The 14,056-nt window shown below is 39.7% G+C and overlaps 2 protein-coding genes across 3 annotated transcripts in view; both read right to left on the bottom strand.

Annotated features, from left to right (window-relative positions):
- The window catches only part of si:ch211-45c16.2 (mitogen-activated protein kinase kinase kinase 13), a 40,063-nt gene extending 39,542 nt beyond the window's left edge, over nt 1-521 (bottom strand). Inside the window, exon 1 of one of the 2 annotated variants that reach the window (XM_050048982.1) lies at nt 448-521. The gene's annotated coding sequence lies outside the window, so the exon portion shown is untranslated. Of the gene's footprint in view, nt 1-101; nt 402-447 lie in introns of those variants that run through there. The other variant, XM_050048984.1, reaches the window with a different exon arrangement.
- Nucleotides 522-4,822: 4,301 nt separating this feature from the next.
- Nucleotides 4,823-14,056, bottom strand: part of trpm2 (transient receptor potential cation channel, subfamily M, member 2) — a 30,071-nt gene continuing 20,837 nt past the window's right edge. Inside the window, exons 24-34 of the mRNA XM_050048482.1 lie at nt 13,106-13,238; nt 10,883-10,970; nt 10,566-10,650; nt 10,325-10,464; nt 10,154-10,218; nt 9,878-9,907; nt 9,693-9,779; nt 9,518-9,596; nt 9,329-9,430; nt 5,807-5,923; nt 4,823-5,680 (exon numbers count right to left, since the gene is read on the bottom strand). Coding sequence (XP_049904439.1) covers nt 5,564-5,680; nt 5,807-5,923; nt 9,329-9,430; nt 9,518-9,596; nt 9,693-9,779; nt 9,878-9,907; nt 10,154-10,218; nt 10,325-10,464; nt 10,566-10,650; nt 10,883-10,970; nt 13,106-13,238 — 1,043 coding nt within the window. The 3' untranslated portion in view covers nt 4,823-5,563. The remainder of the gene's footprint in view (nt 5,681-5,806; nt 5,924-9,328; nt 9,431-9,517; nt 9,597-9,692; nt 9,780-9,877; nt 9,908-10,153; nt 10,219-10,324; nt 10,465-10,565; nt 10,651-10,882; nt 10,971-13,105; nt 13,239-14,056) is intronic.

The following is a 14,056-nucleotide window of genomic DNA, read 5'->3' on the forward strand; positions in this document are numbered from 1 at the left end:
TCTCCCTGTTAAAACACACAAGGAAGAGTCTCTTTTACCAGTCTAGTATTCAACAAGATAGTCCACTGGGTTACATAATGAAAGCGAAAAAGAAGTCTAACCTTTTAATACTTGCATGCAGGAGACTTTGTATGTGTAGTTTGTCTCGGAGTGACTCAAAGTGGAGCTGCAGTGTGTCTCTGCTGACAGCTGGGTGTCATAGGTGATGATATGCGGCTGATATTAGGCTCATAAACAGTATAAACAGTAGGTTTAACAGACCATGGTCGTCGTGTTAATGCACACACAGACCGCAGCTCCACTGACAGCTGCCCCACTCAGCACACTCGGCTTCATCCCACAGTCAAACCAAAGCCTCTCCCGTCAAACTCGGCTCGTGCTCAGGGTGTTAAAGTGTCCGTGACGCTGCGTGTGTCGACTAAAGTCATCAAAATGTCTGAATATTACCGTGTAGCTGCGCTGAAGCCCTCAGAGATGTCCGACAGCTCCTCTCTGTCTCTCTCGGTCCATCTATTTATTATCCAATCCAATGGTATGGTCTTGTGAGCGTGCTACGTCACTTCCGGACACTCTGGCCGTACACCTGTAAACCCCAGCGCTCACGTCATCGAAGATCGTCTATTGAAGAGATGAATACAGCGGCTGAAAAACAAGTAGAGCTGAAGTACCTGCAGCTAGCAGCCTGTTTGTCTGCTTTAGCAAATGGCAAATGCCAAAGCAGCAGTTTTTATCTAAGGTACTTGTACTTTACATGAGTATTTCAATTTTAGTTTAGTTTTTTGCACAATTAAAACTCAAAAAAGGCGAGAAAAATAAATAATGAATAATGAAATACAGGGCAGGGAGGCAAAACTATTTTTCCCCAACTATTTTTATTGGAGGTTTTAATAAATCATAGCAATAGTATAAAAGTGAAGACAGAATTTCTGGTACAAAAATATAAAAAATATATTCTACAAGTTAAAAATCAAAAATACCCTTAAAGGTGATTTGTCATACATGTGTAGAAAGAGTACGGAAGCGTATTGCATTCACTTGACAAATAAAAAAAAAAGATCAGTTTTATTGAGTAATTTTTTCTGTTTTTCGGTGTAATTTTTTATTTTTCTGTTTTTTGGTGTAATTTTTTCTGTTTTTCATGGAATTTTTTTTGTTTTGTTTTTCGTGGAATTTTTTTTCTGTTTTTCGTGGTAATTTTTTTTGAGTTAAGAGTGCAATAGAACAACAGACGCTTTCATTGCTTTCTTGAGAGCTTGATATAATGGAAGCAAACATGACCCGCTTGTTTCTCTTAACTCAGAAAAAAATAAAAAAAATAAAAAAAATTCCCAGAAAAAAAAAAATACCATGAAAAACAGAAACAAAATTACCATGAAAAACAGAAAAAAATACCATGAGAAACAGAAAAAAAAATACCACGAAAAACATAAAAAATTACACCGAAAAACAGAAAAATTAAAAAAAATTACTTCGAAAAACAGAAAAAATTACTCAACAAAACATTTTTTTTTTGTCAAGTGAATGCAATACGCTTCCGTAAAAAAGACACAAAAAATAATATTTATGAATAAAACGTATCATTCTATTTTTTTTTTTTTATGTATTCATTTTTCATGTATTCATATCATTTATTTATTTATTTATTTTTACTTCACTACATTTATCTGTTAGCTTTGGTTGAAATATAGACCCTGGCTACTTGTCAGGTCGAGATTTTACAAGTTAAACATATTATCAGTTTAAAAAAAATTGATGCATTCTCATAAATTAAATTGCATAACAGCATATTATGTAATTAAAATAATTCTGTTTATTGTTTTTTAAAACAATAAAAAAGGAAAATAAATACATAAATAGTTATAGAAAAAAATAAAATAAGCAAACAACAAAAGGGTGGGGGGGGGGGGGGGGGGGGGATTTAGGAGGATGACAATGTTTTGTGTCATTTAAACTGGGCTAGTTAGGGGAAGAACTTGGTGCATATTTCTTAAAGTGCTCTNAAAAAAAATAAGCAAACAACAAAAGGGTGGGGGGGGGGGGGGGATTTAGGAGGATGACAATGTTTTGTGTCATTTAAACTGGGCTAGTTAGGGGAAGAACTTGGTGCATATTTCTTAAAGTGCTCTATAAAGGGTTGCCAGATTTGGTAGAATTTGTTTTCACATTCTCTTAGAGAATTTAATCTTTTCCAAATGCAGGTGGTGCATCACATCCTTCACGAGGGCAGAATGGGCAGAATCAAATTATACTGGGAGCTAGTTAACACAAGATCAGAACTTTTAATACCAAAGAGTGCAGTCAGTGGGTCAGGATCCACAAGTCTACCCAGGATGTCTGATAGTGACTGAAAAATATTTCACCAATATGTTGTGACTTGAACACAACGGTCGCACACTGGACTAATATTTGGCTACATTTTACAGAGAAATGTTCACAAAGTTATTAAGAACTGAAAAGTACAGAGATAAAGAACAATACATGAAATAATAAGTGATAACCAACTACAAATAGCAAAATATGTTTGATTGCAACAACAAAAAAACAGCAAAACCTTTTACCTTTATTAAATTTTGATGATAATACTTGTGTTTTTACTCAATATATACATTGTGCTATTACTACTTTTGCTTGTGTAAAATATCTCACTATTTCTTCTGCCACTGCCATGGGTATTTGCTGGAATAAAGATGTAGTGTGTCATCACTTAAAATGGCACCAGGGTGATTTCCTAATTAGCATTTAACTGCACTCCCCATGAGGCTTTGAGGGTGCACCTGTGTCTTAGACTCAAGGGAGCTGTGGTATCTTCACTTAAGGGGAATGACTGGTTTTACTGCAGGTCAGACAGTCTCTGAACACCTTCTAATGGCTGTAATAACCTTATTAATCAGGCGTTTGTTTTGTTCTGTTTTTCCTCACATGAATCAGGATATGAAGGGTGTTGTCTGTAATCATGGCTGAATAGCTGTCTGAGACAAACTTAAGTAATTTTGGGTGACATGTAAATAAACTTGACTCGCTAATGCATAACGCATGACATAGATTAATTAAGCATGACCTCATTTCGTGTGATGCTCTGGAAAATTGCCAAAATGCACAAGTCCTTCAAATGTGAGCATGCCACATAAAAAGTGATTATTCAGTGTCGTGTCATGCCATGCAGAGGTTGCCTACAGCAGACAAAACAATAAAACCAGATGTGTCACAGCCCCAGACACAACTCTAAAAACAAGACAAAAAAATCTTAATCTACAATAGGTGTCAAAACAAATTTGACTGCTATTTGTCATGTTTTCAAATTGAACATTGGCAGTCAAGTCCACTGGTACAGTCTGATTTGGTCATTTTGAACACGCCATTTTAAGTAAAAATGGTAGGCCTAAGGTATGGAGGACCACAGGTGTCATGGATATCGTAAAGCATTTAATTAACTAATAACTGATTGTATTATTAAAATAGACATTAATAGATTTGTTTGTAAATGAACATATTAATCTATAAATAAATAACTACACTGTAATTCAATTCTGTGACACTTGTGGTCCTCCATATAGACATATTAAATAAATGAGTTCAGATCCATTGTGTCTTGTGAGTTTTCACTTTATTTTATTTTATGTTAGTAGTTTTTGGGCCATATGCAGAGAGGTTTCTCCACAAGTAAACAAAATTGCTTGGCACAAACTTGCCTTTTCAAATTTTATGAAAATAATTTTGGCAAATAAATAAAGTAATAATACATAGAATGATTACATTGTAATTCATTTCTGTGACACTTTTGGTCCTCCATATCCAATGACATATAGAAATACTAAATAAATAAGTTGGGATCTGTCTCACCTTGCATTCTTATGAATTTTTTTTTTTTCTTTACAAATTGTATTATTTTAAAACATGAAATTTCTGGGACATTATGCTCATTATGAGACAAGCACAAGTAAACAAAATTGCTTGGTACAAATGTGCTTTTTCACATTTGATCAATATTATTTTGGCAAATAACATATAATTTTTAAGCTCTGTGTTGACAAAATTTAATTTATACGATTTGGTAGACAATAACAGAATACAGCAGAGAATCAAGGAGGACAGAACACAGAAATAAAAACTATTTTAATGTGTGCAGACTCAGGTGAGCTTTACGCTCTGATATCATTAAATACAAGCAGAGTGAGAGCTCTTCGCTTTCCTCCTCTTTGCTGCTGTGGTTAAAAATAGCTTCTGTATCTTTTCAATGGCGCTGCACCGCGGGGGATTTACAGTACAAACAATAATAATAAAGGCAGGAATGTTTGAACACAGGCGACAGTTTAATGTTGAACAGGGCTGCCTACAGAGAGCACACAGTTTAACCCTTTAAAACCATTAAACAGCTTCACTCAGGTGCCTGTAGCAACTTTGCAAATCACTTCACAGGGCCACACATGGACGACACTGTGTTTTTACAGAGGAAGAGCATGCTGTGTGATTTACTGGCAGAGCAATAGTTGATTTATATGAAGGAGGAAAAGCAGCAGCGGAATGAGGAGGGTGTGAAACCGATACTGCTCTGTCTGGCGACCTCTGCCTGAGCCAATGAGCAGCTTTGGAGGCTGCTCCGAAACTACTGCAGGGCTGCACGCTTGGCAGGTGGACAAAAAGTCGAAAATAAAAAACACATAACAAAGGAATATACACGAGATCACTGTGATGAGATAAACCCAAAAGACAGAGGAAGAACAATGAGAGACACACGTGCTTTTCTATTTAAAGAAGTCAACACAACTCAGTTTAAGAAGCGTTTTTAATAATTATTAAGGCCAGAAGTGCTTGATTATGTAAAGGTGGCACATGAGGTAAATGTACAGAGATACCTGGACATACAGGAAGACTGAGTGGATAAAGAAATACTCCTTCGCTTTAATAAAAGCAGCAATGGCCTACTATAAAGTAAAAATACTGCATTACAAGTGAAGCAAAATACATGAAAAATAACAGTCCTCATTATGCAGTATGGTCCCTCATAAATTTAAGTCAATATATACTATGTTATATTATTGCATTTTTATTTTTGATGCTTGTAAGCAACATTTTCATGTTGCAGCTGGACCCTTTTCTAAGTACTTAGAGTAGAGTTGGGAATTTTTATCCAGAGCAATGCATCATTTTGATTTGCATTTGTATGTTGTATGGAAAAAGTACGACTAACTGCAGTGTAAGATGAATATAGTGAAGTAAAACGACCCGTATTTGCATCTGAAATGTAGTGATGAAGTGGCATACAAATGGAAATACTCCTGTAAACTCCCTCAAAATGAGGTATTTATTCTGAACGTACACATATAAGACAGCATAAAGTGTACAGTGAAGTGTATGGGTGAAACCTTTAGTTTACTGGCTTATGACATTTGTGCAAATTGTTAAAAAATAATCCACAGAAGCAAACATCATGGCTTTATAGTGTCTTGTTTCAAGTACTTTCAGTGCAACAGAACTGACCAGCCTTTAAAAAAAGGCCACATGAACAGGCAGAAGAAACCCTGTGTATGGAGAGGCACATTTACAGCATCAGCAGTGCAGAACATCAGAACTTCCTGTTGTGCAGCTCGGCAACCTGCCGCAGAAAGTCTCTTTGGTTTGAGCCCAGTCTGGTTTTGCCGCTCACCTCCCGCCATTGAAGAGCGCCATGGCTGCTCGCCACCTGAGATGGAGAAAAAATACAGAACAATTCTGTTTCACTGTAGGAATCATGAACCGAACACAGAGGAGACAAATAATCCATTAGTCAAGCTCTTTCTAAAACAACAAATAAAAATCATGTTCTCACCATACTGTTGATATCGACCATCATCTGGCTCGGACTGTCCAGGTGAATGTTTAGCACGGTGGTTTCTACCCAGGCGTTATCTGTGTTCCTGCAGTCATCCACATAACCCTGAAACACCTGAAACACAGCAACTGCAAGTCAGAATCAACAAGTTCCTCAATGTCAGAGTAAATAAAAGCATGTATGAGGTAATTACAGTCATGTCATTCATTTAGTACTTAAAAAGTAATTAACCCCTCACAACAGCCATGTGTCCTTGAATAAGGGAATGACTAATTTAAGATTAAATAACCTCAACTAAATGCTAAAAAAAAAGATTGTGGTAGAAGCCTATGGTGTGATCAGGTGGCTGAGGTGTTTCATCTGAGGTCTTTTTGCTATAGTCCATCCAATTTATATCAACAGAGGCGGAGCAGTTGGGTGAACTGTGGGGCTCCAGCCCCAAATGTTTTCTCAAAGGCCCCAAATCTTTTTTCAAATACTTTAACTTTTTTGTCAGTCAGATAATAATATATGCACGCTGCTTATCCTTAAATGCTATTCTCTGGACAAATCTAATAGACCCTTTTACTGTTAGTAAACAGTATGATGTTTTTGGGTGGGCAGAGCTTAGCTGGAGGCAAAATGATTCGCCACACGTATTAGCTAGCACTAGCTAGCGAGTTCTGTTTGTTTTAGACAATTGAGGAAGATGATATAAGTGGTGTATTCAGAAATACTCATTCTGAGTGTCGGAGCACACTCTGGAACAAACTGGACCATTCGTAAATTTGTAATGCTGTCTGAATGTACCGTTCTGTTATTCAGAGCACCACACTCTCGGAGTGGCAGAGCGTACTCTGGGCACTTGTTATGGGGAGACGGAGCAGCAGAGCACCAAGTGGAGTTAATGTGTGATTAACTTAACCGTTTTCTAATTCATATAGAAATATGACGCTTTGTTTCTTTGACAAACAGGGCTCTCATTTTAGCGTAGAGCGTCAGACGGAATTTACCAACGCACCATGTCAGGTCATTCACTCTATGGGACCGCGAGTGTGACTTGAATAAGTAATGGGACCAGACTGGCCGACCTGTATGCTCTCACTCAGTGGATGGATGATGTCACAGGAAGTTTTGTAGGTTGATTACTATGCCAATCTTACAAAGGAGGACGACACTTGAACAGTTTCCTCTGTTTTGTTTTGCTATCGAAGCTAACGTTAGCTAATACGCTAAAACGTTAGCATTACAGAGAAATCCAATATTCCTCTCAATACCTCTTCAATTTCTGATGAGGTGGACATGACAGCCCTTAATACACCTAACGTTATTCATCCCTACAACAGGAAATACTTTTTCCCTAACCTGATATGAAGTGTGCGCTGCACATGTGAGCATTTATGATCACCTCCGTCCAGTCCTTTTGTCTTATCTCATTTAACCAAAGTTCTCTATGGTTCTGTTGATGGGCAGTGGCGGCTGGTCTGTGATCAAATTTAAGTTTTGAGCCATGACTCCTATTCTGGCTCTCAATAACACAAGGAGATGACATTTTAATTCTCCTGTGTAGCCTACAGCCCTGTGGTGGTGAGTCGTGTTTTGCCTCCAGCTGGTAAACCGATGTCATTGTGGCATCGGCCCAAAAAGGATCCATATACCTGAGTGGCCTAATATTTTATTAATTTATTGACGAATGTATTTAGTTAGCATTGTTGGGGATCCTTGATGTGCAATAGAGCAGCCCAGAACATTATGGGATGGATTTTGCAGCTAAACTTTCATTCTGTGACCTCTCTTCCAACACAGTGTAACAAAAACAGGTTTCAAGATTAGTAATGCTGTTTACACCTATGTTATGTAACTGAAAACAGTAACATCAGAAAATTTCTGCCTCTTTCTGGGTGGCAGGAGTGAAAATTAGTCATCATCAGCATTTGTTGTGTTTTGGTTTCAGAATGATGAAGACAGTTGGAGAACAATTAGATACAAAATATTAGGATGTAGGCGTGACAGGATGATTGTTTTCCTTGGCAACTCGCAAGTCTTTGCCTAATGATGCACAGGTTTTTAGGCATTCTGTTATCTCAGATGGTTTGTATCCAGTCAACACAACGGAGGTTCTCCTGACCTCTAGGGGGGCGCAAAGTGGAACAGCTGGATTTTTGACTCAGGAGAAAGAGACCAGACAAGAGAGTGTAACTTGTTTTTGAAATGGAAAGAAAAAGGGAGTAAAGAGGCAGCATAAAAAGGTACATAATCTTTACTCACAATATTATAAAATCGTAAAATTGGGTGTGGAAGTAGATCAGTCCTTAGGGACTTGGCTTGGGAACCGGAGGGTCGCCAGTTCAAGTCCCCATAATGGACTAAGTATAGAGCATGGACTGGTAGCTGGAGAGGTGCCAGTTCACCTTCTGGGCATTGCCAAGGCACCTCTGAGCAAGGCACTGAACCCCCAACTGCTTGGAGTGTCTGCCCGTGGCAGCGGACACTTCTCCATTTAATGCATATATAGGTCCTGTTTGTGCGTGTGTCTAGTTTGGGACTGGGTGTATCTGACAACAGAGTGAGAAAAAATGAATTACTGCTCAGGGGATTACTGAAGTATATGTTAGAAGGCTAACAAATGTATCTAGCATATTCATCAACCTGTTCCCCTCAGGCACAACATGATTTTGCCAAGTAGGACATGCTCCTGGATCAACATTCCACATCACGTTCCAGGACCAACATTGCCATCAACCAATCACAGCCCTCTGACATCGTCAGTGTGCCGCTCCTGTCTGTGCTTCTTTCAAAATTCCTTTGTGCTTCTTCAAAGCTAAGCTAGTTTTCCAAATTGAAGTTAATACAATTGAACAAAATCCTCAGTAGCACTTAACAAAAACCATATTAGCTACTGCAGGGTTAGTGAGTTAGCCTGCTAACTAGGTTGGCTATCCTAACCAGTAAACTTGCCAATAGACTAGAATATTAGCGAGTTAGCTTGCTAACTATGTAGGCTATGCTAATGAGTACGTTTTTAATAGGCTATAATGTGTTAATCGCAGGTACCAATTTTGGAAAACTAGCTTAGCTCTGAAAAAGCACAAAGGAATTTTGAAAGAAGCACAGGAGCAGCACACTGATGATGTCAGAGGGCTGTGATTGGTTGATTGCTATGTTGGCCCAGGAACGTGATGTGGGATGTTGATCCAGGAGCATGTCCTGCTTGGCAAAATCACTTCAGCCTGGAGAACTTCAGTCGTGTTGTATATGCAGCTTTTTGTTGCATTTGTTTTCGGGGGTTTGTGTGTTTTTCACTTTTTTTTGCATAGTTTATGTATTTGCTATAAATGCTTTTGCTTTTGCTTTCTGCAGCACATTTTTGTTTGTTGTTTTACTTGTTTTGAATTTTCACGTGTTTTTTGATTGGCATCAGTTCTTAAGCTGCAGCACGTTTCTCCTCGTGGACATGTTCTGGGCCACTGTAAAATTGCCCCTCTAGCACCATTCCAGCTTTACTCTATAAAGGCGAACCAAAGTGTTGAACAGACCTACCTTTGTTCCCTCTGATGCTATTGCATTTATTTTTTCATACAGTGTCTTTCCCATGGTTCTCTTGAGAGTCACTGGCAAGTGATCAGCAGATTCGACGGGTCCCTGAAGGTTTCAAAACCACAACAAAAAGATATATTTATGCGAACAGCTCAAAAAGTAAAAAACAGGTGAACAAACAGCCGGACTCACCCCAGGTAAAGTCAAGGAGCCCTGGCTCTCATCCCAAACCACCATGTACTCCAAAACAGATCTCTCGCTGTCTCGCCACCTAAAAAAAATAAGCAAAGTCATACATTGAGCCACGCAATCCAGTGGTGGTGAAACAATCTTTTCAGAAGTACTGTAAGGACATGAGAGGACCTACCGTGTGAGCACAAGCTCTGTATTCAGATTTGGACCGAGGCGACTCAGTGCACCTCGTCCCCTGATGCCCGTCCTCCCTTCTGGGTTTCTAATAACAGATCAGATACACATCGAGACATTAAGACGTGCTTGTAAGGTTACTGTAAGTGCAATCTGATGCCTCGTGTTTCTTATCTAGTCACATACTTGTAATTATCTACGGCTTCTGATTCCGATCTGTGAGGAGAAAGAATAAATGAAACGTGAGAGATAACGAGCGAGGAGGCCTTTTAATTAGATAGTGGACACAGGGTTAGGTAAGAAATGTTAGTTATTTAAGTCGAAAATATTTCAGATACAATTTTAAATTTGATTCAAGGTGTTTTAATGGGAAAATGTTTCGTTATCTTGACTCTGTTTGCTGCAAATATATCCACACATCATGACTTAAAGGAGCAAAACATCATCCTGGTGAAAACATACCCATCCACATGGTCCCCACCGTCTTCAGAGGCGTAATAAGTCGGCATGTATGAGCTGAAGCCGACCTGAAAGAAGAGGACATTAAAACACCCTGGATTCATTAAACCATCTTTATATGCAGAGATGATGTGAGGACCAGCAGCTGGTGGCTTTGTGGTGTATGTGTAATACCTCCCATGGCACCTTCTCCTCGGGCACAGGGAAGCGTGTCAGTTTGCTGTCCGGGTAGTGGAACTGACGCGCGTTCACGTGGAACCCGTCCTCTTTCTCTGATGTACTCCTGTCAAGAGACTCGTCTGCTGTAAGCAAAGCTGCAGGGAAGAATATCAGTGAACATGAGCAAGAGGAGATTTGACGTGTAACATTTTAATAGTAAGTAAGTAAGTAATGAATGAGGAGGTTGTTTGCTGACCTGATGGCTGTGCCTCTTTAGCTGTAAAACCCCGACATTTCAGACTGTCCATAATCCACTGCAGGGCTTTGGCTGACTGAACGACCTGATGAGACAAAACAAAAGTGGGTCAGACATTTTTGATGACTGCTTATACAACGTCGAAGATGAAATGACCGATTTTCCACTGGGGGGACAACTGAAGAGACAAATTTGACAAACACACATCTAGAAGTGTGTCATCTCTTCTCTGCGTCGTGCCTTGCTCCCACAGCAGAGAGTTAAATGTCACAGACACAGGTGCAACATCAGTGATAACCAAAAATTTAGGTCACAACCTGCTCCTCTAGTCGAGCCAGTCTTTGCTCCATGGCAGCAGAGCCCGTCTCCTCTTCCCTCTCCTGTCGATCAGTTATGGCAGTAACCCTGAGGAAACAAACAAGCACAGGGTCTGGGATTCATCTGAATATCACTGCTGGACGGTTTAATGTTACATACCCTTTACATTTACTGACACCACTTTAATGTATGTGCATTAAACATTAAGCCACAGACTGCAGCCACTTAGCTTAGCACAAAGACTGGAAACACTGGCTCCGTCCAAAAGCAGCGAACTCCTGTTTTAGTCTTAATGCTAAACTCATCTAACCTGACTCTAGCTTAATTAACAGACAAACATGAAAGTGGTATCGATCTTCTCATCTAACTCTTGGCAAGACAAATATGCACATTTACCAAAGCATTGAAATGCTTTTTGCTGTGGCTGGAAATAATGCTGAAGACTGCAGTGCAGAGGAAACCAAAACAGTAAAGCTGAATGATGCTCATGCATCACTAAAATAAAAGTGGCTGCACCATGGAGATACGTTACATTACTCTAAGTAACAACAAAACAGTTACACATACCTCTAGTGTAAGAGTTAACAATGAAATGACACAGAATTCTACTCACTAATGGTAAATCAGCAGTTTTTCTGCCCCTCAGCATCACTTGACACAATTTATCACTCTGCTATTAGATTTATTACTGGCGATAGGCTCATGACCCATCACTGCCAACTCTATCAGAATGTAGGCTGGACTTCCCTGGCTCTGAGAAGGGAGCAACACTGTATATTGTTTATCTATAAGGCATTGCTTAAAAAACTTCCTCTCTATTTATTGAGCTTACTGAGTTTTCGATCTTTTAACTACCCCACTCGTGCACAAAACTCACTGGCTCTTAATATCCCAACTGTTAGAACGGAGGTAGGAAAAAATGCTTTTGGTTATTTCGCTCCTCTTAAATGGAATAATCTGCTGTCTCAGCTTCAGTTGGATACATTGATTCCTTTTAATCATTTTAAACGCATTCTTATTGACCTCATGCTTTCTGAATGTACATGTACTTGTTGATCTCATTATATGCTTCTGTTGTGTGTATATTATTGTTATTGATACGTATTGTAATGTGTATTGAATTGTATTTTATTGTACTGTAATCAGGGCGCCATTGGAAATGAGAGCTCGCTCTCAATTGGCCCTCCCTGAATAAATAAAGGTGATATATCTTTTCATTAATTGCATGCCATTTTGCAACACAGTAATCCTGTAGAGACCTGATTTATTGAAATGATATCTCAATATCGATCCTGCTTACTACAATGTGCTGTGATGCCAAGTGGTTCAAGCCAGCCAGAGAGCTAATGCGCACAGTAACCATGATGATGGAACAATATCTTTGATCTAGGTTATGCACTAAGTAGTTGTAGTACAACAAGTTTTAATAGCTGATATAGTAACAAACTAACTAGTTATTAGGCCTTTGGTGCCGACCTCAGAACTTAGGGGGCTTTTGCAACAGGGACCCCAGCCTGGGTCTGAGTATACTTAACCCCAAAGTCCAGTTTGTCTGATTAATGTGAGCACTGTGTTGTGTATCTGGGCACGGTATGCTGATCCATGCTCGAGTTCATTTGAAAAGGTGGTCTCGAGTACAGTTCATGTGTGCTTCAGTAGGCCCACATGCAAATCAGGTGTGCACACTTCACTGGTTATGAAACGGTTTCAATTTAATACTGTTGCCTCTGTATCAAATGACAACGCAGCCCACTGCAGATAGACCAAGATTCAGCAGGAGGTGGAGAGCTCCACACCTGGCAGCAGCAGCTCCACCTCCAGCCAGGAGCCAAGCTTCGCCTCACTGTTCCACCAGTACCCATGACAGTCTCTGGGGCAGCAATATCCATCTGCAGTGCCCTTTTCTACACTGTAGCCCAATAAAAATGTCATGTAGATGATGATGCAAGTGTACGGAACAACATTACTAATGTGAAAGCTGAGTGGAGAGGGGAGGCAATAATACTCCTATACAAAGGATTGCCGTTTTCTTTTGTAGTTTTTAATAATTGATAGATTTATCCCTTCAGGCCTCTAAGAATAAACAATTAGTGGAGGTAAAGTCACGCTTTGGTTCATGACTAAAACATATTTAAGGTGTGACGAGGAGTCTCATGTACACAGCATTACTCTAGAGGAATGTTACGCAGCTACACTGGCCTACATTCCTGTGGGACTTTTACTTTTGGGCCGTGTCCAGGATGCGTCGCTCCATGCTCTGACTCTGCTCCTGCTGTGTGGACAGCAGGTATCTGTCCTTCATCAAGGCCTCCCAGGACAACAGCTCCTCTTCCTCCATCTGAGGAAGCTTGCTCTCTGAAAGACAGTGTCACATGCTTTTTCACCAGCTTATCTTATACTGTACATGTGTGTATGCACATGGACACAACAGCTTTCATTACAGACAAATTGGGATTGAGTTCAACCAGAGAGGCAATACTTCAACACACTGATATCTCCACTGGTGAGCATCGAGCCAAACAGCACAGCATCGACTGTGAAGAGTTCAAAGGTCATTGATTAGGAGTCATTGGACGGCTGGAGAAAGGTCAGGGGTTACACTCTCCAGATGTGGGGAACTCCAGTCGCATGGCTTGACTTGAATCAGCAAGAGTCGTAAATTTGAGGACTTGAGACTTGCTTGACTAACACTGATAAGTGATTTGGTATTTATGATCTGACACTCGACTAAGGTCCCTGACACATTAAGCCGACAGTCGGCTCTCAGCCAATGTTGGGTCGTTGGGTGTTTGTTGCCCTGGTTTTTGCAGTGAGTCCCATACATTTGGCACTAGTCTGTTGTTTTTTGGCTGATTCAGCATGTTGAATTGGTATCAGAGACAGTGGAGCCAAGTGGTGGATGAAATCACTCTGACTGGCAGTAACGCTCAGCACAGGAGAAGAGAAACAGAAGTGTGGAAAGCAAACAAACGACTAAAGTCAAGAGGGTGTGAGATCAAAACAAACTTGTCATATTAGGTAAAAAAATTTTAAGCTATTGAGCTCCTTAGCTGAAATGGTTTGTTATTTTTTGTGTTACTGTTCACTAGCGCACAGTAAATATTATTTAATCTATCAACATTGGGGTGTGTTTTTAAAGTGCTAACTGGCTAGCTAGCATCTTAAATCTGTCT

This window comes from Epinephelus moara, chromosome 7, assembly GCF_006386435.1.
Source record: "Epinephelus moara isolate mb chromosome 7, YSFRI_EMoa_1.0, whole genome shotgun sequence".
Lineage (NCBI taxonomy): Eukaryota > Metazoa > Chordata > Actinopteri > Perciformes > Serranidae > Epinephelus > Epinephelus moara.